This window comes from Telopea speciosissima, chromosome 10, assembly GCF_018873765.1.
Source record: "Telopea speciosissima isolate NSW1024214 ecotype Mountain lineage chromosome 10, Tspe_v1, whole genome shotgun sequence".
NCBI lineage: Eukaryota > Viridiplantae > Streptophyta > Magnoliopsida > Proteales > Proteaceae > Telopea > Telopea speciosissima.
Genome location: NC_057925.1, coordinates 60,563,405 through 60,585,411, shown reverse-complemented (window position 1 = coordinate 60,585,411; position 22,007 = coordinate 60,563,405). Strand labels below are relative to the sequence as shown.

General features: G+C 39.1%; 2 protein-coding genes and 1 pseudogene across 2 annotated transcripts; all 3 read left to right on the top strand.

Moving 5' to 3' along the window:
- Positions 1–196: 196 nt before the first annotated feature.
- Positions 197–10,615, top strand: LOC122643124 (enoyl-[acyl-carrier-protein] reductase [NADH], chloroplastic-like). Its single transcript, XM_043836768.1, has 12 exons — positions 197–514; positions 7,070–7,179; positions 7,285–7,340; positions 7,440–7,524; positions 7,621–7,668; positions 8,385–8,459; positions 8,539–8,650; positions 8,786–8,837; positions 8,938–8,989; positions 9,077–9,134; positions 10,121–10,219; positions 10,307–10,615. The coding sequence occupies exons 1-12, from the start codon at positions 238–240 to the stop codon at positions 10,456–10,458; spliced, it is 1,176 nt and encodes a 391-aa protein (XP_043692703.1). The 5' UTR covers positions 197–237; the 3' UTR covers positions 10,459–10,615.
- A 1,362-nt stretch (positions 10,616–11,977) lies between these two features.
- LOC122641385 lies at positions 11,978–13,257 on the top strand (annotated as a pseudogene).
- Positions 13,258–18,467: 5,210 nt separating this feature from the next.
- Positions 18,468–22,007, top strand: LOC122642854 (titin). Its single transcript, XM_043836453.1, has 3 exons — positions 18,468–18,987; positions 19,189–19,918; positions 20,816–22,007. The coding sequence occupies exons 1-3, from the start codon at positions 18,638–18,640 to the stop codon at positions 21,959–21,961; spliced, it is 2,226 nt and encodes a 741-aa protein (XP_043692388.1). The 5' UTR covers positions 18,468–18,637; the 3' UTR covers positions 21,962–22,007.

Genomic DNA, 22,007 nt, shown 5'->3' with positions numbered 1-22,007 from the left:
TTGGTTTTTGACCGCATACTTAGTGCATCTATGTTCTTAGTTTTATAATTCTCATAGAAAAATAAGTATTTTCTTGACGTTCACTATAAAATGTTGCAAATGAAGTCCCCCCCCATTTGAGCTCTCATTTTGGTAAGATTTTCCATTTTTCGCTGTTATGCTACAAAAGTTGTTTATTTTAACTGTTCTAGTTTGCATTTTTTTTTAACTGTGTTTTTTGAATTTAGTTTATTGGAGATGGCGGCAACTGCGGCTTCTGGCCTGCAAATGGCAGCAGCGAGGCCTAGTATTTCTCCTTCTCCTAGAATTTTCAAAGCAAGCACCGCATTTTTTGCCTCAGAAGCCAAAGGCACCTTATGGTCTAAGCTTACAAGCTCTTCTCATATCTCGTCTGCGCAACCTTTTTTCCGGAACTTCACATTTAGTCCTGTAAGATTGAACAAGGTCGTTACAAAGGCAACGTCTGAAGGAACTGAGAATAAGCCCCTTCCAGGCTTGCCCATTGATCTGCGAGGTATGGTATCTTATATCCTGTTTCCTGATGTAAATATTTTCTCTATTATGTAAAGTTGTAATTTTCTGCAATGCTGCCCTCTGGACTTCTCTTTTTCACAGTGTCCTTGTGGTTGTCTATTCGTTGAACCCTGAAAAAGATTTACCTTGCCTTTGACAGTTCCTGTAGCTGTGTAGTCTGAGAATTTTCTACCTTAAAACTTGGTCCAACACCAACAAATTCTCTATCTTCTCCATTAGCCCATCTAGACCATTGAACTGAACCTTGAACCGGTTTAGATAAAAGCCACCAAACCCAGCAGTCGTTTGGATTGGCAGTTCCAGGCATGGATTTAGAAGAGTTGTGTTCAATGTTCCAGGCATGACCCTCACCAGTACTTAGTAACTGGAACCACGCATAGTGGGGCTGCTGCATTCAAAATGCAAGGATCTATCATGAACCCTTGCTCCCTTCACCGAATTTTGGAGCAGGCAGTGTATTTTACCTATATAAAGGAGTTATTGGTTGGATTTGGAGTAACCAATATAAAGGAGCTAATTGGTACTGGGGAGGATCATAATGTACACAGTCTTACCCCCCGCTCTGCAAAGAGGCTGTTTCCAGAGACTTGAACCCGTGACCACTTAGTCACAATGGAGCAACCTTACCGTTGCACCAAGGTCCACGCTCTATATTGATTAAAATTAATCTAAACCAAAAAGAAAAAGAAAAGGGTTAAACTATTATAAATTACTTGGCTACACATAGGTCCATAGCTATGTATGTAATTAACCTTTTCATATTTGATGCTCAACTGCAATAGAAGACAACTTTTCCATAAACTTTTTGTGGAATTGCAAATGCCAAAAAGACAGATTATGGTTCTGGGGTAATCCTTTGATTGGAACCAAACTGATTTTAACACTGATGAGCTGCATATTTCTTACTATGTTGCTTATTATCCAGCAACAATAGTTTAACTAATTGAATGATGGGTATGGTGAAAATTGGGGTTTTTGTCATGCATATCATATCCTGTTCCACTGAGGAAAATATACCACGTGGGAGTTACTATTTCAACCTATATCCACTCTATATGCCACTAGAAAGGAGGTACTTGTTTTCCAAAATAAAAAATCTTTCTCATGCACATCATTCCTAAATGTTTCCTGTCATGCTGTATATTTCTGCCACTGATAGATTGAGACACAGAAATCTGGGTGTTTTGTCCACTAGTCTCCTACCTTGTTGGATTCTTCCAGAGCCGTGCTCTAAACTCTCGGTGTCTGATTAGAACACACAGATGAATGGGAAAATAAAAGTTAGGTGAGCAGGTAGCCAGTTCAATGCTTGTAGACTCTGTATAGGTTTGTAATTTCTCATTAGATATTCATCAAATAAAAAATGGGTATGAATCTGATGGGGTTTGTAGGGACCTAAGGGACTTTGAGTAAGAAACCTCAGTAACCAAAGTCACAGGAAGGTAGGAGCCAAACCAGAAAACAGAGAAATTTGATATTTTAATCAAAACAGATCTGATCAAGAGGAAACTCTGGTCAACTACTCCATTCGGGTAGATAAACAGTACTGCAAAAGATGATTAAAAACTGATGGCCAGATTTGAAGTTACGAAGGTTTCCTTCTTGAAGGAAACTGAAAATTCAGTCAGAGAACAGGATTGATAGCATGGATTTGAGATTCAAGACAGTAAACTAATATTGATCTTATTTAATGGATACACAGTAGACTGAACTTAACAATGTAATCTGGAACCAGGATAATTCAATGATTAACTCAATAACTAAGGCTTGAACTAACCTGAAATCTGGAATTGAAATTGAATAACAGAAATATAAATTGCAAGAGAGAAGTTTACAAGAATCTGACCTGATTTAGATTGAAGAAGGAGAAAAGAAATATATGATTAGGAAATAGGAATCCACCTGATCTATAGGTCTGGAATCCCACCAGAAACCCCACCTGGAATCCATCAGGTTACAGCTACTGAATCTCACAGTATCCCACTCCTTAATCCACAGGAGTAAAACACCCTTGAATCACACAAGAGTAAATTTTGTCTTCTTTACTAAATTCATGGGTAGGGTATAACCCGTACATATATTTAAATAAAACTTTAAAACAGACTCAGAACTAAACTTAGAATTCCTCTGGCGAATAGCTAGCTTTGGAGGTGGTCTTTACTGACTAGGATTCTATAATTTTGTAAAGAAAAGAAATTGAAACTAGATTGGATTTATAGCAATGTAAATCCAGTCCAACTATTGCAATATAATAAAAAATAGTACTCCTTAACAGACTCAGCAACTGAATAAAATAATTCAAACAAGGCTGGACTTATAGAGTCCTAATCTGGCCTAACTAACACACATTATTAACGATTGGGTGAACCAAAATCTGGTCCACGGAACAAGAAATATGGTTCAAAAGTGAACAAACCCAACCGCAGGCCGTTCTATCCTGTTTCCTTCTCTTTCAACTGCTAGAGTAGCTTGGATTCTGTGTCAGAATCTCTTGTTTGGTATCCATGTACAAAGAATGGATGCTTGAGAAAGTTCTTGCGTGTGATCAAGTTTGCTTCTCATGATACGATCTTGCATCATGTGTTAGTATCCTGTGAAAGCTCATGGTAGTAAATCCCAGCTCATTTTCATGTTTGCATGTCAAACTACCAAAAACACCACTCTTGATTTTGTGCACAATTTCTTTGAGCTTGTAAACCACCCCCCCCCCCCCCCAAAAAATAATAATAATAATAAAAAAATACACCCCGGTCCCCAATTATAACATGACTGAAATATTCATACCCTTCTGTTGGCAATCAAACAGTCTTAACTGTTTACCCCACTGTAGAGTCCAAATAGTCCAACATATTAATGAAAAAGAGGTCAAATATTAGAAATAATTGGGGTGATTATATGGAAAAGAGTTAAATGTGTATTATGAACCATAGTTGTAATGGCACCATGGTAATCAAAGCCATGGAACTAAAACTTGGAACTCGACCAGGTTTCGACCTGGAAAAAACTGAGATCTGGTGAGGTCGAGTTGGTGTATTTGTTTTTTCAACTCGAAGGCTGGTTTCAGTGGGTTTTAGACCTAGTTTGGGTCTGAAACTTGGTACTCAGCCTATTTTAGGCTATTTAAACACAATGGCACTATCAGATTTTGCAAAAACAAAGTCCAAATAGGAGTTTCACTTTGGACCCTAGGTTGGTAGGCGACGACATACTAAACTACCTACTCTACACATAATTTGGTAATAGAAAGCAATCAAAACATTCAATTAATGTAAAACAACTTAAATAAGCATTAGGAATGTTAAAGTGTACAATACATCAATCTGTTTAACAATGTTACAACTATCATCCCATAAAATGTAAAGAACCACAAATCATGCGTTAATCTTGCTGTGGTGTAGCTGAATGATGCCGGCAGCAGCTTCTCTGATGAAATCCAGCTCAAAAATGGTGAAAAACCAGAGGCAGCAGCTCATGGAACAGCCTCTCGGTTGAGATAGCTCGAGAGAGGTCGAGATATCTCGAGACAGGTTGAGATATCTCAAGATCTGGAAGTTTTATAAGCTGAGTTGGATCGAGATCTGGGTCAACCCAAGATCTCGTCTTGACCCGAGATCTCAACGAGATATTGCATTTTTTTGTTTCGTATGCCATCTTGTCTCGACCGTGGGAAAAAACGAGATCTCGCGAGTTTTAGTTCCATGATCAAAGGAATGGCAGGCGCCTTATCGTACAATTTGTTGCTATATAAAATAAGGGGTGTATGGGGTTTATGCATAAAGTACATGAATGCAAATAAAGATAAATAGATGGGAAACTTTATAAATAATCTTTAAAGATTCTTTTATTTTATATATTAAAAATCCAAATGGGTCTCATTTCCTGTGGAGAAGGCAAGACACAGCCTGGCCCTTGACTGCCAATGCTGATAGAATTACCACCTGCCGAACGCAACCAGGTACAGCAACCAGGTAAAGGTGGCTATGGGCCTGTCTGGTCTAGCTTGGGTCAGCTCATATTCTGGTAGTGTTAATAAATGCCCAACCCTGATGCTGCTCAAAATTAAAGTTGGTGAGGATTGGTCTATTGGCTCAAGCCTATATCTTAAAGAAGCAACGAGATTGGCATGTCCTTTTGTTTTGCTTTCTGTTTTTCTTCAAAGACTGCACCAGATCCATGGCAGGTTGGTCCTGGATGAGAGGGAAAATACTGATCCGAATCTGACCCAAATGTAATGAGGTTGGGACTAATCAACCCTAAACCCGAAAACAGAGTGGACAACTTTGGTTGGGTTCGGAGGTTTTGTCAGAAATTGACACTGCTACACACTAGATGAATAGGGGAGTTTCCCAATCTATAACACAGTAAGATCCGCATGTATCTTATTCAAATCATATAAAGTGCATTTGATGCAAAATATGAATAAAACAATTTTAAATGCAGTGTTGATGAACGTTTATTCACCTCATCTTGTGAGGGGGAGAGATTGAGAGATAAATGCTATCATCCTACACTGTCTGACCACCCCAGTTCCCTTCATCTCTCTAACTTTTTATTGTGAAGGTGTCAGACTTCAGCTCCTGGACCCAATTGATGCAGTAACATATGCTTGGTTGGACCGGATTGACTTAATCTGGAACCCAGTCTAAGAAGAACCGGGTGAAAGCCCGGATGTCAGTCCAATAGGGATATTTAGGTTATTTTTCTTTTATATGGTAATTTTTATAATTTGAATTTTATTTTATTTTATGAAAGTTTGACAACGTTAATAGCAGTAGGAGATTGAGTTTCAGTTAGTTTCAAAGTCTATTTTCAGATTACATTGGGAAACAATCTTGAATATGTGCTGTTACTATGATCGGATGGGAGTTGAATAGAGAATATTAATTTTTCAGATTACATTGGTAAACAATCTTGAGGCTATAGATGTGCTGTAACTATGATCAGATTGGAGTTGAATAGAGAATTTTTTTTTTTTTTTTTTTACTGTTGCTGTGGTGTAACTACTGGCTGTGTGTCCTTCTCTTATTCATTGATCTTGTTCATTCTCTCCTCTCTCTCTCTCTCTCTCTTTTATTTTATAATCTCATCTCTCTTCTCTCTGTGGAGATCCTCCTCCATACCACCCCCTTTACTTATTTATTTCTCCTTTTCTCTTCTTCTTTCATTACCTGTTTATACTAGGTGGAACCCCCTGTTTTGGGTTCAATTATCTGAGTTATTAAACTGATTATATTTCCCTTATTATACCTCTAGATTTCTCAGATTTGGTATTTTAGGTTCTGTTGCTGATCTATTGAAGCTGAGATTATTTCTCAGATTTTTAATGCTTGGATTGCACAACTGAATCCCATGCCCTGTTTCTGGTTTAATCACTGCGACTACCTAACACAGCTTTGATAACCTTATTAAAATATTGTTTTCTGACCTAGGATACACCTAAGGACCTAGGCAATCCAGTTGCTAAGTCTCAGACTTGTTTGAGACTGATATTAGAAGTTGTGTTTCAGTTGAGAAGTTGAAGTAACTGAATTCTTTTATTTACAAATAAAGCCAGCTTCTTTAGAAATTACATCAAGGCCGTCCTTTGCTGAGTTTTATTCTGTTTGATCCTCCACTCATTTAATTCCAGTAACATCCTCCTCCTCAATTTTATTTACTGTTTAATGATCCTAAGATCCGTTTACTTCTTCCAAATGGTCCTAAACTGTTCCAGAATTTACAGAATTTGCACTATCCATAATATTTGAGTTTCTATCACTCAGTGTGGGTCCATAGCAACCCAAAATTAGGGTTTTGAAATCTTAGGTTGCATTACCAGTACTCTTATCTGTCTGCCATGAGCAGTTTTGTTTCTTCAACACTCACTTTTCAGTGGCATTCCTCCTGGAAGTCATGAGACTCTGTTTCATGGTTTTGCATCACTGAAAACCAACTCTGGCATAACGCAGCATCTGGATTAAAGAACAGGATATACCCGTACAAGAAAAGAATAAATAAAGTATGAAATTCAAACTAGTAGATCTTTGCAATTTTGAAATATTTTTGATAGTTAATCTTCATGAGCTATTGAAAGCTTCACCCATTTTCATGTTTTGCTACTTGGTTTGTAGGTGAATCTTATTAATTACTTGTATATCATGAGTTCCAAGATGTCAATGATTGACGAATTGTGCTTGCATGCATGCATGTGAATAAGGGCCTGATGGTCCACCCTTTGCTGTGGACCGACTAAATGATTTTTACTGTCTGGTCGGAAACAATCTAATAAGCATTGCCCTCTAAATAATTACTTGGCAACACGGTGAATTGAAAAATTGAAATCTTACTGGGATAGCTGATGACAATGGATATGGTTGGGCAATAGTGAAACTATTTCCTTCCAATAATGATTTTTACTGTCTGATTTTTTTTTACTCTATAGGTAAGAGAGCATTTATTGCTGGGATAGCTGATGACAATGGATATGGTTGGGCAATAGCGAAACTATTTCCTTCCAATAATGATTTTTACTGTCTGACTTTTTTTTACTCTATAGGTAAGAGAGCATTTATTGCTGGGATAGCTGATGACAATGGATATGGTTGGGCAATAGCGAAATCTCTTGCTGCGGCAGGTGCTGAAATCCTTGTCGGTACATGGGTACCTGTATGTTAAATAACCTGCCCTCCATAGTTGTTCGTATGCATTTGCAGAGGTTTTCTAGCCCTATGAAAATGTTGAATTCCTGGTAGATGTCTTATCCTTATGCAGGCACTGAATATTTTTGAGACCAGTCTAAGACGCGGGAAGTTTGATGAATCACGCAAGTAAGATTTTGTACTAAGCATTACTCATTCAGGAGTCACATTCCAATGGTTTGATAGCTGCTATAATTGCCTCCTGTGATATAGAATTTGACGTTTCAGATTACCAGATGGTTCTCTGATGGAGATTACAAAAGTGTACCCACTGGATGCTGTATTTGATAGCCTTGAGGATGTTCCTGAAGACGTAAATATGCAGAGCCATTGCATAGTTCCAATGCTTAATATTTAAGATGAAATTTTTTTGCTGTTTAAGCTGGTATCATGTGTTATTATTGTGCAGATAAAAACGAATAAGCGATACGCAGGATCTTCTAAATGGACTGTACAGGTACCTCAATTTCCTTCTGATGCAGAGTGAAATTTGTTATGGCAGACATTTCAAAATGATCCATTTGGCAACCTAGGAAAATATTGTATAATTTCTAAATAAAAAATCTTAACTGTTTGGCAACCTTGGAAATTTGTTGTGGCAGATACTTCAAAGCTTGTATCTTTAACAATTACAGCCTGAATGTAAGGTCAACAGTCTATGCATTTGGGTGTATTGAATTATAATCCATAGATCTAGATGGAAAATAATATAAATGTGTACATACAAAAATGTAATAGAAAGGCTTGCATGCTCAGTTTCTATATCAAAAGTATGTTACGGTAATACAAGTAGCATGTAATTTAAAAAGAGGGATTTCTAGTGGTGACGACTAGTAAGAATGGTGTGCAAGTCCTTGTCATCCTGCTTTGGGTGCTATAGGCCCATATCAGTTCTCATTGACTAAATATTTTTCAAACAATCTGCAGAAACTCAGGTGACCTCAGAAACAGAAAAAAGAACATACTTGCCACAATGAAATAATTGCTAGCTTTTGCTGCCCGTTACATTTTTAATAGTTTTATCTGTCGTCATGGGATTTTGTAATGTACATAGTTGAGTCATAGTTTCCCTGTATAAAACAGTTTGAATCTTGTCGGTCAGGGAGGTTTTTCCTTGCAAACAAGGTGAGCATAAAACATATCGATCTCATAGTGGTTATAAACATCTCTCAGGAAGTTGTTGAGTCAGTGAAGCAGGATTTTGGGAGCATTGATATCCTTGTGCATTCGCTTGCCAATGGCCCAGAGGTATAGTCTTCCTCATTTGTGTCGTATTTCTATTTCACAATCTATATTCGTATCAAATCAGTAAACATCTCATGTGCAGGTGAGTAAACCCCTGTTGGAGACATCCAGGAAAGGATATCTTGCTGCTGTCTCTGCATCTAGTTACTCTTTTGTTTCTTTGCTCAAGCATTTCCTTCCAATAATGAATCCAGGCACGCTTTCTCACTACACCACTCCAATCTTCCTCCCTCTCTCTCTCTCTCTCATTTTGGTTCCTTTTCCTATCAAGTATTATTTGCAATAGTAAATCGTATTGCTAGAATACATTATTTGGTGTTACTGTCCAGGTGGTGCTTCAATTTCTCTGACGTACATTGCTTCTGAAAGGATCATTCCTGGGTATGTTTATGAGGCCTTATTTACTCATCTTGATGTCTTTCCATATTGAAGAGTCCTCATAGTGGTAGATATTCTAAAATCCAAACATAATTACATATAGATATGGTGGAGGCATGAGTTCAGCAAAAGCTGCTCTGGAGAGTGATACTAAAGTAAGTTTCTGTCCTTCTACCGACCATATGGCTGCATCAATTTACGGTCACTACATACTGTCCCTGATATCTTTTCACTTGATGTAGGTGCTTGCTTTTGAAGCTGGAAGAAAACAAAAAATTCGAGTCAACACTATATCTGCTGGTGCGTACTCCCATATTTGCAATATCCAATATTGTTTTCCTTGTACTTGTGCATGCTCAGAGTGCTCCAGGGTGTTTTTTTTTGTCATTTTCTTAGAAATAAATTGAAGGTTGGACCATCAAAGAACTTTGACTATCCACCACATTCTTCTTTTGACTAACTACCATACCCTTCTTACAATCAGTCGACCATACGAAAGACTGCATTCTACTGGGTGGTAAATATTTACGATGGTTATGCATCAAATGATAATTCTTCCTATAAGTGCAACATGTGATACAATATGAGGTTGTAAACCTTCATTCTCAGATTCTCAGCATGGATCACCAGATTTAATGGTCAAGAGATGAAAAAACTGGAGGCAACCCCGCACCCCATTTGTAGGATAATACATTAACCTTTGTGAAGTCTTAAACTGGAATATCTGATGCCAATACGATGAGAAAACCCAAAGCATGTTTATTCATGCAGTTGATTTCAATGTAAAATGATAATGTTCTTAGAATAGTGTTTTTTTTTTTTTTTTTGGGGGAGGGAGGAACAGGGAGTGGGAAAGGAAAACATATAAGGCTCTTAGAATTAAGTGCAGATTGAAAATGGTGTATGAGTACTAGCAGGTGTATATTAGATGGCTAAAACACTCTTCCATTATGACCACATTCCAGAAAATTTACACCAGAAAAGATGAATTTTCAAATTCCCATGGATTTCCTTTTAATTGTATGTGCTATACACATACAATTGCCACAAGTGTGTATGGGTATAGGTGTATAGCTCATTAACAGTTGTAGCGATTGTATACTATATCTATGATTTCAATGTTACTTGCCCCTGCCCTCCCCCACTCTCCACCCATAGGAAAAAAAAAAAGAGGTAACATTTTATATTTGTGTGTGCTTTGCAACTGAAGGTCCAGCGATAGGTTTAATGAAACATTTATTGAACATGTAATTTATTTCTCTTGCCTTGTTATGCCACTTCATTAGGTCCACTTGGAAGCCGTGCTGCAAAAGCCATTGGTTTCATTGACAAGATGATTGAATATTCATTTGCCAATGCCCCCATACAGAAGGAACTCTCTGCAGGTGAGAATTTGACTCTATCTCTAAAGGACTCATGTTTATGTTGCTCTTTTACATTTTCTAAATGGTTTGTTAAATAAATTTGGGCAGATGAAGTGGGGAATACTGCTGCCTTCCTCGTATCACCACTGTCTTCAGCCATCACAGGTGCAGTTGTGTACGTCGACAATGGTTTGAACGCAATGGGAGTAGGGATTGACAGTCCAATATTTGGAGTACTTAACATTCCAAAGGAAAAATGAGCTTAGAGATCACCATAATTAGATGGATTCAGAGCCTGTCCATTTAGGATCGAGTTTAGCTGATGGAATATAGTTCTTGTGTGGTTTATCATCCGAGGATAACTCCTTGGTCGGTATCTCCCATTTTGTTATGAGAAATTCACAGGTTATTTCTTTTTATATGAAAAACAGTGATTGAGCTTTCAGCAGTCTAACCTGATAGCACTGTGCCTGAGGCCATTTTAATTCATTTATAGTCCTGGAACTGAAAGAAGTCTCTGGCTGTGGCCCTCCTGATCTCTTTCACCCTCTATTTTACTCACTTTGTGCTGCTTACCATATTAATGTCAGAGTTGCTGCCATACTAGGATGCAAATCTCTGAGATGTTCGATGAGAACAAAGATATAAATCCTAGCAACATAAGCTGTTCAAAAAGTTTAAAACAGAAAGGAAGAAAGAAACAAAAAAGGTTGATTAACTTGGAATTATTTGTAATTTGGTTCAAAATTTCCTTCCATACTGATACATGTCTATAAGCTATGGGTTACTTAATTTAAGTTCAAAATCAAGAGGATTTCAAAGCTATGGTTTCTCATTGAATTGCTTCATCTCAGGTCATGGAGTTAAGAACTAATGATAAGTTGATAACTGCAAATCTCATTACAAATTGAGGAGAGAAGATAGATAAGTATAAAAGTTCTACTGAAGGTGTGAATGAAATCGAAAATATGTAAAGCTTTAAAGCCACAAATAATTACACAATGGCCTGTGAAAGAAAACTCTTTGCTAATGTAAGCTGTTTTTGTTATGCATTCTAGGTCGGTTTTGCATTCTTAAACAAAAAAAAAAACTATTTTTATAATCCGGGAATGTGGAATCGATCTAAAATGTATTCCAAGAATGATGTTAATGTAAGCTGTTTTTGTTATGTATTCTAGGTCGATTTTGCATTCTTAAACTATAAAAATAATTATTTTTATCATCCCAGAATGCAGAATCAATCTAGAATGTATTCCAAGAATGAATACCAAATGCAGCCTTAGTATCCTTTGCCAATCTACCGAATTCTTGATCGCCTTAAAATCCGTTAGTTTTTACCATTTTGAGGGCCTTTTTAATGGTGAGATCTTATAAAGGGTCCACCTACACCATGGAACCGTTGTGTGCATGTCTGCCATGTGTCAACATATATACAACAGTCGACCGTTTGATCACCCCGATTACGTTTTAGCTTACTTGGATCAAAGTCCACGTACACTTTCCATGTGAACCAATCTTAAATTTTAACGGTTGGAATCTATCCACTTGTCCAACAACCCTACTGTCAGTACTCAGTAATCCTTATCCCAGGTCAGATATTTCACTCTTCCTTGTTCTATTTTTACTGTAATTTAGGAGAAGAAGAGGAACTGATGTTCGTTGCTGGGTCAACCGTAGTTGATGCCAACTGTGGACTCTGAAAGCTCAAATGTTGAATCCAGCCAAAAACGACGGAATTGCCGGTGCCTTTTGCCCTGGCTTCTCCAGATTTAGTTGAGCTCTCTACCGGCTCACTACTGCACTTTGAGAGAGTCCAGAGTCGTACTTGCTGGTCTTCGTTGAAACCGTAATTCAAAAATAGTCTCCTTTATGATGGAGATTTAGGGTTATCAGTCTACTAGCGAAGATGAAAGCTTCTATCAAGTTTCGGGAGGAAGAAAAGCCTCTTTTCAGAGCAAAAGTTCCACTCAACATCTTGGGTTTTCCTTTCCAATCTGGAATCTCTGCCGGTGACTCAAAAGAGCTCTGCTTGAATCTCAGTACCTTCTTCCAGTCAGGGCCTTCGTTCAGAATTGCTTATCGCCCGAACGACTCATGGAACCCTTTCAGTCTCATCGTTAAAACCGGAATCGGGCACTTTGGGTCGCCGTTCTCTGCTCCTATGACGATGAGCGCTGAGTTCAATCTCATCGGCCGTGGAAACCCTAGCTTCTTTCTCCAGTTCAAGCCTCAGTTTGGCGATTTCTCGATCAGGAAGTCCAACCGATCGCCTATCCCGAAGGTCAAATCGAACGCGAAAGAGATCGCGGACGGGACGGATCGGTTGACGGCGGCGAGAGCCCGTTGCAGAACGGCGTTCATGGGCCTACTCAAAACAGCATCTTTCCGGGAAAGGAACAGAACGGACTCTCACCGGAAACTACTGCCGTCGGCGGGATTTCTAACCTATTTTCAGATATGGCGGTGAACGCGAGAACAGTTTTGCCGATCAGAGACAGCGCCGTTTTGAAATTCCGATGGGGCGTCAAAGGTACTTTCGTGGAGAATAGAATCACGGAATCAACGGTCAGGAATTCGCTGTGGAAGATTCCTCTCCTTGTGATGAGCAAAATCTCCGTCGAACACGTAGAGGATGAGGGCTCGAAGTCGGAGAAGGAGAAGACCTCCAGGGGAGAAGATGACGTGGCAGCGGTCTGTTTGGCTGTGAAGCGTCAGGTGGAGGTCATGCAGGCAGAGAACATCTCGCTAAGAAGAGCCGTAGAGGAGTTCCGATCAGATGTTCGCGGGGGAAACTCAGTCTCGATCGGAGGGAATCGAGATTCTGGGAATTATAGGGAAAACGAGAGAAATGATTGGAAATCTCCGGTTGGAAGGAAAGAACGGCGGAATGATGAGAGAAAGTCATCGGAATTTGGTGGGCCTGCCGGGAAAACGATGGACGGAGATGTAGTTGTGAATGACGAGTTGAAGTCTTGAAGAGGAAGGCATGGAGCGTTCTTTAATCCCTACCGTTGGATCTCATGTTTCGTAGGTGCTATTGTAGGATCGCCCTAGTGTGAGTTTAGTTTTTTTTTTTTAGATTAATATACATAATAAGTAAATCGTTAATTCTGACATCATTTTCCTTGATTCAGACGGATAGTACTGTTATGTCGATTTCAAGCTGCAAGCTGCCAACTGCCAACTGCCAACTGCCAATCTGCCATTGGTGTTCTGTTTTTTATCCATATTGGATGGTTGTGATTGAATCATACTCAACTTGGCGGGAAGAGGTGATTTTAATTGAGTACAGTGAGACGAGATTTTGGCCGTATCACATATTCACTTGTTCAGCTAAGAAACGAATTCAAAATATTCAAAATTTCAATTTCGAAAATTCAAATTACAATTAGATGTAGTAACTAATGAGTCCATACTGTCCCGAGTCTCCTGACAAATCTAGCGAGTATCGTCCAAAATCCTCTAGGGCCAGTTACATGGAATCTACTATGGGACCCATAGAAAAGAGTAGATTCCAAGTGAGTGGCCTTGGAGGCCAGAGGGTGTATTGCATGACAAACACAGGTTTTATGAAGGTCAAATGTAATGTTGTCTTACCAAATAATTCGTCAAGGGGAGGTTTGGGTTATGTTTTTGGGGACCATTGGCAAGCTTGTCAAGGCTATATCGGTGCCACATTATTTTAAAACAGTTGGTCAAGGTGAAGCCCTGTTTATTAGGAGCGCTCTCTATCATGTTCTAGAATTGGGTTTTGTTGGTTTCGAAGTGGAATCTGATAGTAAAGAGGTTATTGAGTTGTGTCAAGATCAGTCACGTGTTCCGCCTTTGGAGGCTGATGCAGTACTGCATGATATTACTTTTTAATGTGTATTTTTAGTTTAGTTTTTTTTACTTTTATTCCAAGGGCTATGAATGGTGTTGCATGTGCCTTGGCAATGAAGGCCTTATCCATTGTGTATAAGATAGACTAGACACATTCCATTCTTTGGTTTTCTAGGTTTTGTGAGTATGAAGCTATAGGTTATACACATGGTTATCTTAATCAGTAAATCTCTTTTCTACAAAAAAAAAAAAAAAAAAAAGAAAAAAAAACAAATGGTTTCTTAAGGGCCCAAAACCAGATAATCAAGACCATATCTTTTTGGATCAGGAGTTAGAAAACACTTAAAATTTGATCATCCAAAACTATGGAACAATCCTCTTTTCCAAAATAATCAAATGAGAAAAGATTGGTTGATACTTCATTACTAGTTCCTTCTATCCAGGGTTTTATTATACGGTATCAGTATGAGTCACTGTCAATATCGATATGAATCAAACCATATTGAGATCAATTCGATCAAAAAATTCAAAAAACAGCACCTTTTCGACAAATAGCACCAATACATTAGGTTAGGTGATCAGATATTAATATGAATCAACTGATACAGTCAATTCGATACCGATACCTAAAACCATGCTTCCATCTAATGCCATGAATAATGCATGCACTTGTGTGTGTGTGTGTGAGAGAGAGAGAGAGGGAGAATGCCCATTAAAGTATTCCATAACCCTAACCAAATTGTCATAAAGGGGAAAGTGTGAGGTCTGGGTATCTAAACCATTCCATATGAACATGGCCCTTATTATTTTCCCACATGACTACAAGAGCAATATTCAAATCATCAATAGCCAGTGCTAGATTGGTCCCATTTTAAGAGATTAGAAGGAATAAAAGTCAGCAAGAATTATTTTACCTCATGATATATTTTTAACATTCACTAGGATGGTTAAGAGAAAAATATATATAATTTCAAAATACTACAAGGAACAATACAAATAATGAAAAAAAGCTTTGGGTTTGACCTATTCATTATCAATCTTGATCCTTTGAGTGTTTGACACATGGCATTTTATTGGCAGCTATGCCAATATATAGGTTGAGTAACCCTAAGCCCATGGATCAAGGTATTGGTATTGTATCGGCCGTATTGGATGATATCAGTATCGTTAGAGATCAATATCAATCAGCGGTATTGATTGATATATGGTATTTAAAAAAAAAAGTTCGATCTTGGACCGATATGGCCTGTACCATACCGATCTGTAGGTATCGATATTACCGAAGACTGATACAACCTCCATACCAATACCTATAACCTTCTCTAAGCTCAAGACTTTTAGCTCATGTTTGAGCATGATAAATCATTTTATGCCAACTTGTTGTCAATAAATTTTCTGGTCAATTCGATCGATCTAATTCCGATTCTTGAAACCCCGATGCAACCTATTAATTGGTTGTTCCAATCCTTTCTTGTTGAGGCACATATCTAACAGTGGATAACTACCCAAGTTTATATCCTTTCTTAGTTCACCTTATCTAAGGATTGATTTGTGATGAATTTGATATATGATTTGTAACTCTTTTGCACATTTAGTTTGTGTTTGGTATGTATTTTCAGAATAAATTCTGGTCTACACGATTCTTCTCTATATTCTCACCTTATAAATGTGTTCTAGATTGAGAATTTATTCCTAAAATGTATATCAAAGACAACCTATGCTGCATAACAAAGAAATATAATCATGTAATAATTCTATAATTTAAGAGATCTCTTTACTAAGTAGCTTCTCTTCTATCGAGGTGATTATATAGAAATACTAGTATTCTACGCTGTTAGATTAATTATTGCTGTAAAAAAATACCATATGACACTTGATCCAACAATTAGATTCTTAATTAGAAAAGTTGGTAGTAGTAGCTGCCCTCCAAAGTTAGATGCCGAGTTCTCAACTAACTTTGGAACATGAAGATAAGAAAATTGATCATTCGTTCAATGTTTGGAGAAATTCGCTGCTTGGTTGTGTAGTCCCTGCACTAGTATGGGGTCAATGAGAGCACATGCAAAAGGCATTAACACAGATAAGATTTTTTATTTCAGTAGGGGCTGGGCAAGAATTTCTCATGCTCTCCTTTTTCCCCAAATCGAGTAGATAGGATCCGGATCCTCTCAAATGAGGGCATCACCTGATGAGCATCCAACGACTGGATTGGTTGGGTGTGCTGATTAGGCAAGCACCAAGATGTGTGCCAGTGTGTGCCTAGTCAGCGTGCCCAGCCAATCCAGTCGTTAGATGTCTCATTGGATACTCATTGGGAGATCACCTCATTGGAGAGATCCCGATCCGAATAAATAAGAATCAGTAATAGTGTGATGGTTCTTGGCACAAGCATTGATCTAACACATGATACATTAATAACAAATAATTGGTGGCCTCGTGCCTTCATTTTCTTACTCATACTCCCTTGCCAAGAAACTTTTTTTTCTGATTCTCTTATAAAAGCAAACTTTTTCAATCTCTTTTTCTCTTGTATATTATTATACCTAGATTACCCCTCTATTGAATAGTGCAACCGGTTTTTTTTTCCCATATCTAATTTAGGTGGTTCAATTTATGTGTGTGGTTTAATTGGTCCAGTATCTATGTAGTTAGATAATATACTATTGCACAATTAGGAGGCTATAGCATTATTTGAATGAAAAAAAATTCGGTTGTGTAGGTCTTGTACAAGTTGGGGGGGGGGAATGAGAGTGCACACAGAAGCATTTGTTTCAATGAGATTTTCAATTTCACTGGAGGCTGAGCGGTCTTTTCGCACACTCATGTGTTTGGGCACAGGAACCACATGACTAGTTAGTGTTCTTTTTCCCTCAAAGAAAACATAGGATGATAGTAATTTATTGTGTTAGAGGAACTTATCACATACCACTAATTCACCCAAAAAAAAACTTATCATAACTAGAGTTCCGATATATATCATAAAGTACGAAACAATACACAATGTAATGTGGATACTATATTTTTCATATCCTTAACTGTGTATTGGTCTCATACCAAAAAGAAACTGTGTATTGGTCCAATTAACCAGCCCGAATAGATAGAAAATTATTTTGCTCAATAGAGTGGTAATTCAAGTATTTTAAAAATACTTGGGAAGAAAGAGAGATGGAAATAATTTTTTTCCTTTAAAGGGAATCAGAAGAGGAAAAAAATCTAGGTAAGAGAGTTTGAGTACTGAATTTTCCCTTCACATAGTGAGGTGATGTCTCATTGTAAATTTGTAGTTCAAGTTGCATATCACTTCAAGTTGAACCAAACTAATTAAATCAGCATGTTGATATGGCCTTCACCCAATCTACCATTGTGCGGTTTAGCTAAAAGGGTGTCTAGTTGGGATCAGAACCAAGAACCATCGCGAAACTAATCCATCCCGTTATTAAATGTGATGATTTTGGGAGCTAATTTTGTGATCGATTGCTAAATGAGACATTGGAATAGATGTTCTGGAATCATTTGTCCAATTGTTCCAGAACAAAAGATCAATAAAGAATTGATAGGAATTGGAACAGAATTGTGAAGATTTAAGATGCATACTTAATTATAGTTAATATTTATGTTGTAGTTAATAAGAAAAAAAAACACTAAGGATTGACATCTAATTATTTGTATGGTTAAGAATATACATCACTTATTTGTACATTTAAGAATTTTAGACTTATTTGAGTGTTTGAATGCCCAAAACTGTTTCGGAATCAGAATCCAAAGCAAAGCTGTCCCTTTGTTAAATAGAATGAGATCCTAGTCTTAGAACTTTTTAATAAATGAGACAATTCTATGATGGCCTCTTAGGATCAAATCCCATTAGCATGGTTTCAAGAATTGAGATCGGATCGATTAGATCGGCCGATCTTGATTTTAATTGATCCGGCTCGTTGGATACTTATATGGAAAAACCCTAGATGCATGCCAATTCCAATCTTGATTCTATGTTTTGAATCATTGCCAATTAATTGTCTCGATTATGGGTGTCAACCGGTTAGATCCGGTTGGCTTTGGTGGGGCTTAATTGGTCTCCACCAATTTAAGACTTTGCATTGTCTTTCGCTTATTTGAGTAATCGGCCCTCATAGGCATGGACTCATTTCTATTTGGTTGGTTGGTTGTCAATCCATAATCAGGCTTTAAATTGATTAATTGGACCATAAATGATTTAAGCGGGCAAATCAACTAATTGGGCTATAAACAATCACAAGATAGAATCGATATATAAAAGCAAATAATAATGAAAAAACCATAAAAATCTGAATCGATGTAGGAATTTATCGAACTCTCAGGGGCATAAATGTAACTTCAACTTAAGTACTCCAGATCGAACCCTTAATCCCTTATATACGAGACGAGCCAAGCCGGTGTGAGACTGTGTATGGAGTCTATGGACTCTAGAGAGAGAAAGTAAAAAAAAAGGTGTGGAAAAACGACGAGAAATCTGAAGACAAATAAAAGGGGAGAAGTAAATGAAAATGAAAAAGGAAAAACCCTAGTTTTGAAAAATTTTATGGAGGAATTGCAGAAAGATTAAGGTTGGTAGCTTTGATGGAGAGAGAGAGATGAGAAACTATGGCGAAACCCGACGATACTATGAAGGAATCATGGGGGACTTGGGAGGAGCTCTTGTTGGCTTGCGCCGTTAACCGTCATGGAACTCATTGCTGGGAATCTGTCGCTATGGAAATACAGAACCGAAGCACAACCACTTCCCTTCATCTCCTCACGCCTCTGAACTGTAAACACAAGTACCTTGACCTTAAACGCCGTTTCATTGCCAAAGACGATAAAGCTTTCGTCGGTGATGACGAATCTGAACCCTTCGATAATAAGAAAGATGAGATTCCGTGGCTCGAAGAATTGAGAAAACTTCGAGTGGCGGAGCTTAGACGCGAGGTTCAACGTTACGATGTTTCAATCGTGTAAATCTCTCGTGTTATTTTTCGAACAAATTCTTTCCTTTCCGGTGCTATCGATCTTGTTTCCGTTATTTTTTTGTTGAAGATCTGAATTTGAATATCAGTATCGTTTTTCCTTTTCACTTGGATGCGTAGGATTAGGATCTCTGTTCTTCATGTTTTTTTCTCCCAAGATCTAAGAGTTTTTGTTCTGTTTCTCTCCAGTTCCCTGCAATTGAAAGTTAAGAAATTGAAGGAAGAACGTGAACAGAGCGGAACAGAAAAGGAAAACGACGAACAGAAACCAGATCTAGAAATTGATTCTGACAAAGAAAGAGTCAAAGAGGAGGAGAGGGACGCAAAACCGGAGAAATCCTCGCCGGAAAACGTCGACGGAGCATCAGTCCCCGGCGAAGATTCCGACCGTGAAAGCCAGTCGTTCAACGAGTCTAATTCGACCGATCCGAAGGTTCAGAATCGAGAGAACATCGTCGAAGATGCGGAGAAGAAACCTGTACCGGTGGAATCCGTCGTGGGACGACCTGATCCGGTTTCCGGTGAATCGAAACCTGTCGGCGAGGGTTCTTATCATGGTAGTTCGGAAACGATAGCGAAAGGGTCGGCGCCCCAGCCGGTCGGGAACTCACAGGGAGCTAATACGGCAAGGGAAGCCGGTGAATCGCCCGAGTTATGGGAATCGGTGTCCGAGTCCAAAGGTGGCGGAGAAGGCGGCCAAAAGGAGAGCAGCGACGTGCAAAGCTCGGCGAGCTTATCAAAGAAAAACCGCCGGAAAAAGACGATTTCGGGGAGTAGCAGCGGGGAAGAACCTGAGGCTGATGAGGTTTCTCCCGCCATCAAAAGGATTGCTGTTAAATCACAGCCGTTGATGACTTTCCTCGAGATTATCCGGTCCCACAAATACGGCTCCGTTTTCGAACGCCGGCTGGAAAGTCAGGTATTCCCAACATTAACATTTCCTTTTCTCATTTTTCTTTATCTTCTTTATTGAGTTATTCCTCTCGATTTTCCAAATTTAAGTTTTTAAATAATTAATTGTTAAATTTTGATTTTGACCATATAGCCGAAAGTATCATCAGGTCTGAAAGACGATTTTCCATCAATTTTCACCGTTGAGTTGGAGGGCCCACTTGTTTTTGTATTCTTTGAACGGTTAGGATGATTTCATTTCATACCAAAGGACTTAGAGATCATATTTTTGACGTGGTAGAGAGGAACCTTATTTCTTTCCCTTGTTTTTTAAGGGGAGAAATTTTCAAAAAAAAAAGAAAAAGAAAAAGAACGTTGTTGTTCAAGTGTGATCGATGATTTATCTCATGTAAAAAAGCTCGAATCCGTTATTGCCAATTCCGATTCGAATGGGCAAGAATCGGCAGAATCTGATCAGAATCGGCCAATTTCAATATTTGAGACGTGAGCGGTGAGCCAAATCCAACTGACCGATCCGGATCCCAGTTCTGTGTGGTTCCATGTTGGTCAAATAGACCTATTAATCTCATCCATTACTGGGACCCACCTCCCACGACCTTGATTACGTGAACTGAGGGTGAGACTCGAGATCTGTGAAAGCGGTCTTTACGCTGGGCTTGGTCTTTGATGTTAAGATTTTGGTTCCACCAATAACCAACAGTTAACAAATAAACAAATAAATTTCCTTTATGCACTTTGCTCGTAAAGTATGAACTGGAATTTACCCTTTTCATCGAATCCTTTCCCTCTCTTCCCTTGTGAATGAACAGTCACTAATAGCAGAAAATTAGAAACATCGAATCTTCCCGTGAAGCAGCTCGAAATCGATGCTGTCATGCTGATGAATTGGTTTTTAACTTTGCAGGAAACTGTCAAGTACAGGAACTTAATCAGGCAACATGTGGATCTCGAGATGGTTCGAACGAGGTTAGAAGAAGGTCATTATTCCGGCTGCAACCGTAAATTCTTTCGTGATTTGCTTCTTCTATTCAACAACGCCAGCGTCTTCTTTCCCAAGATTTCGCACGAATGTGTCGCTGCTGTTGCACTTCGGCAGCTAGTTTCTAAGGAGTTGGCTATCAGAACCCTGAAGCTGGGTCGGCCCAAAGAAGAAGAAGAAGAAGCAGCAGTAGCAGCAGCACCACCACCAGTAGTAGCTCCCGAACCACCTGTTCCACCTCCAGCGAAGGTGGAACCTCCGGATTCTCAGCTTGCGAAACCCAATTCCTCTGGTCCGATCATCGCCTGCAGAAAGCGGAGTTCGATCACCACAAAGCCATCGACTACAGTGATTGATAAGAAAGTAGAGCCAAGACCTTCAGCAGTGGCCGACGAGAAGCCAGTTCCTGATCGGAAACAACCCGGTCCATTCCCTAATGTGGTGGAGGAACAGAGCCTCGCGAAGAAGAGGACACGAGAGAGGTCAGGGTTGGGAACTAGGAGCTCTAGAACAGGTGGCAAGAGCCGCACCAATACTAACAATACCAACAAGAATCCAAGCGCGGATTCAGACCAGAACCATACCCTTGGTCCAAACTCTGGCTCGGCCGGTAAAGGGTCGGCCCATGACGAAGAACCCAAGACGGAGAGAAAAAGCAACACCACTACCACGGCAGTTGCCAAGAAACGAAGCGCCGCAAATTTCTTGAATAGGATGAAACGGAATTCGTCATCTAATGGAACGCTACTAGAGACGTTGAAGAACTCAGTGAATAATTCTAATAATGGCAAAGGTGGTAGTAGTGGAGAATTGGGGGCGGAGCAGAAGAGAGGTGGCGGCAAGAATGATGGGCGTAAGGACCATGGTGGTCGGCAAATCTCCGTTGGGAAACAAGCGGCGGAGCAGAGCAGTCCGGCGAAAAGAAGTGTTGGACGACCACCGAAGAGAGCGACTGCGCCATTGCCGCCGCCTTTGCCTCGGCAAGCTCCATCGAAACGGGCGAGGGAAGCGGCAGATACAGAGGTGGTGGCGGCGGCTCCGAGGCAGTCGAGGAAACGAGCAAGGAGGTGATGGTATTGATAGCTGTATTCTGTAAATTATGTAGCGTTTAAAGGTA

Bases quoted from the DNA above. Each gene is read 5' to 3' on its own strand.
- LOC122642854 (XM_043836453.1), top strand. From the start codon at position 18,638: ATGGCGAAACCCGACGATACTATGAAGGAATCATGGGGGACTTGGGAG. The intron at 18,988-19,188 runs GTAAATCTCTCG...GTTTCTCTCCAG, and splicing joins CGTTACGATGTTTCAATCGT to TTCCCTGCAATTGAAAGTTA. The intron at 19,919-20,815 runs GTATTCCCAACA...TTAACTTTGCAG, and splicing joins AACGCCGGCTGGAAAGTCAG to GAAACTGTCAAGTACAGGAA.
- LOC122643124 (XM_043836768.1), top strand. From the start codon at position 238: ATGGCGGCAACTGCGGCTTCTGGCCTGCAAATGGCAGCAGCGAGGCCT. The intron at 7,180-7,284 runs GTATGTTAAATA...ATCCTTATGCAG, and splicing joins TTGTCGGTACATGGGTACCT to GCACTGAATATTTTTGAGAC. The intron at 8,838-8,937 runs GTATGTTTATGA...AATTACATATAG, and splicing joins TCTGAAAGGATCATTCCTGG to ATATGGTGGAGGCATGAGTT.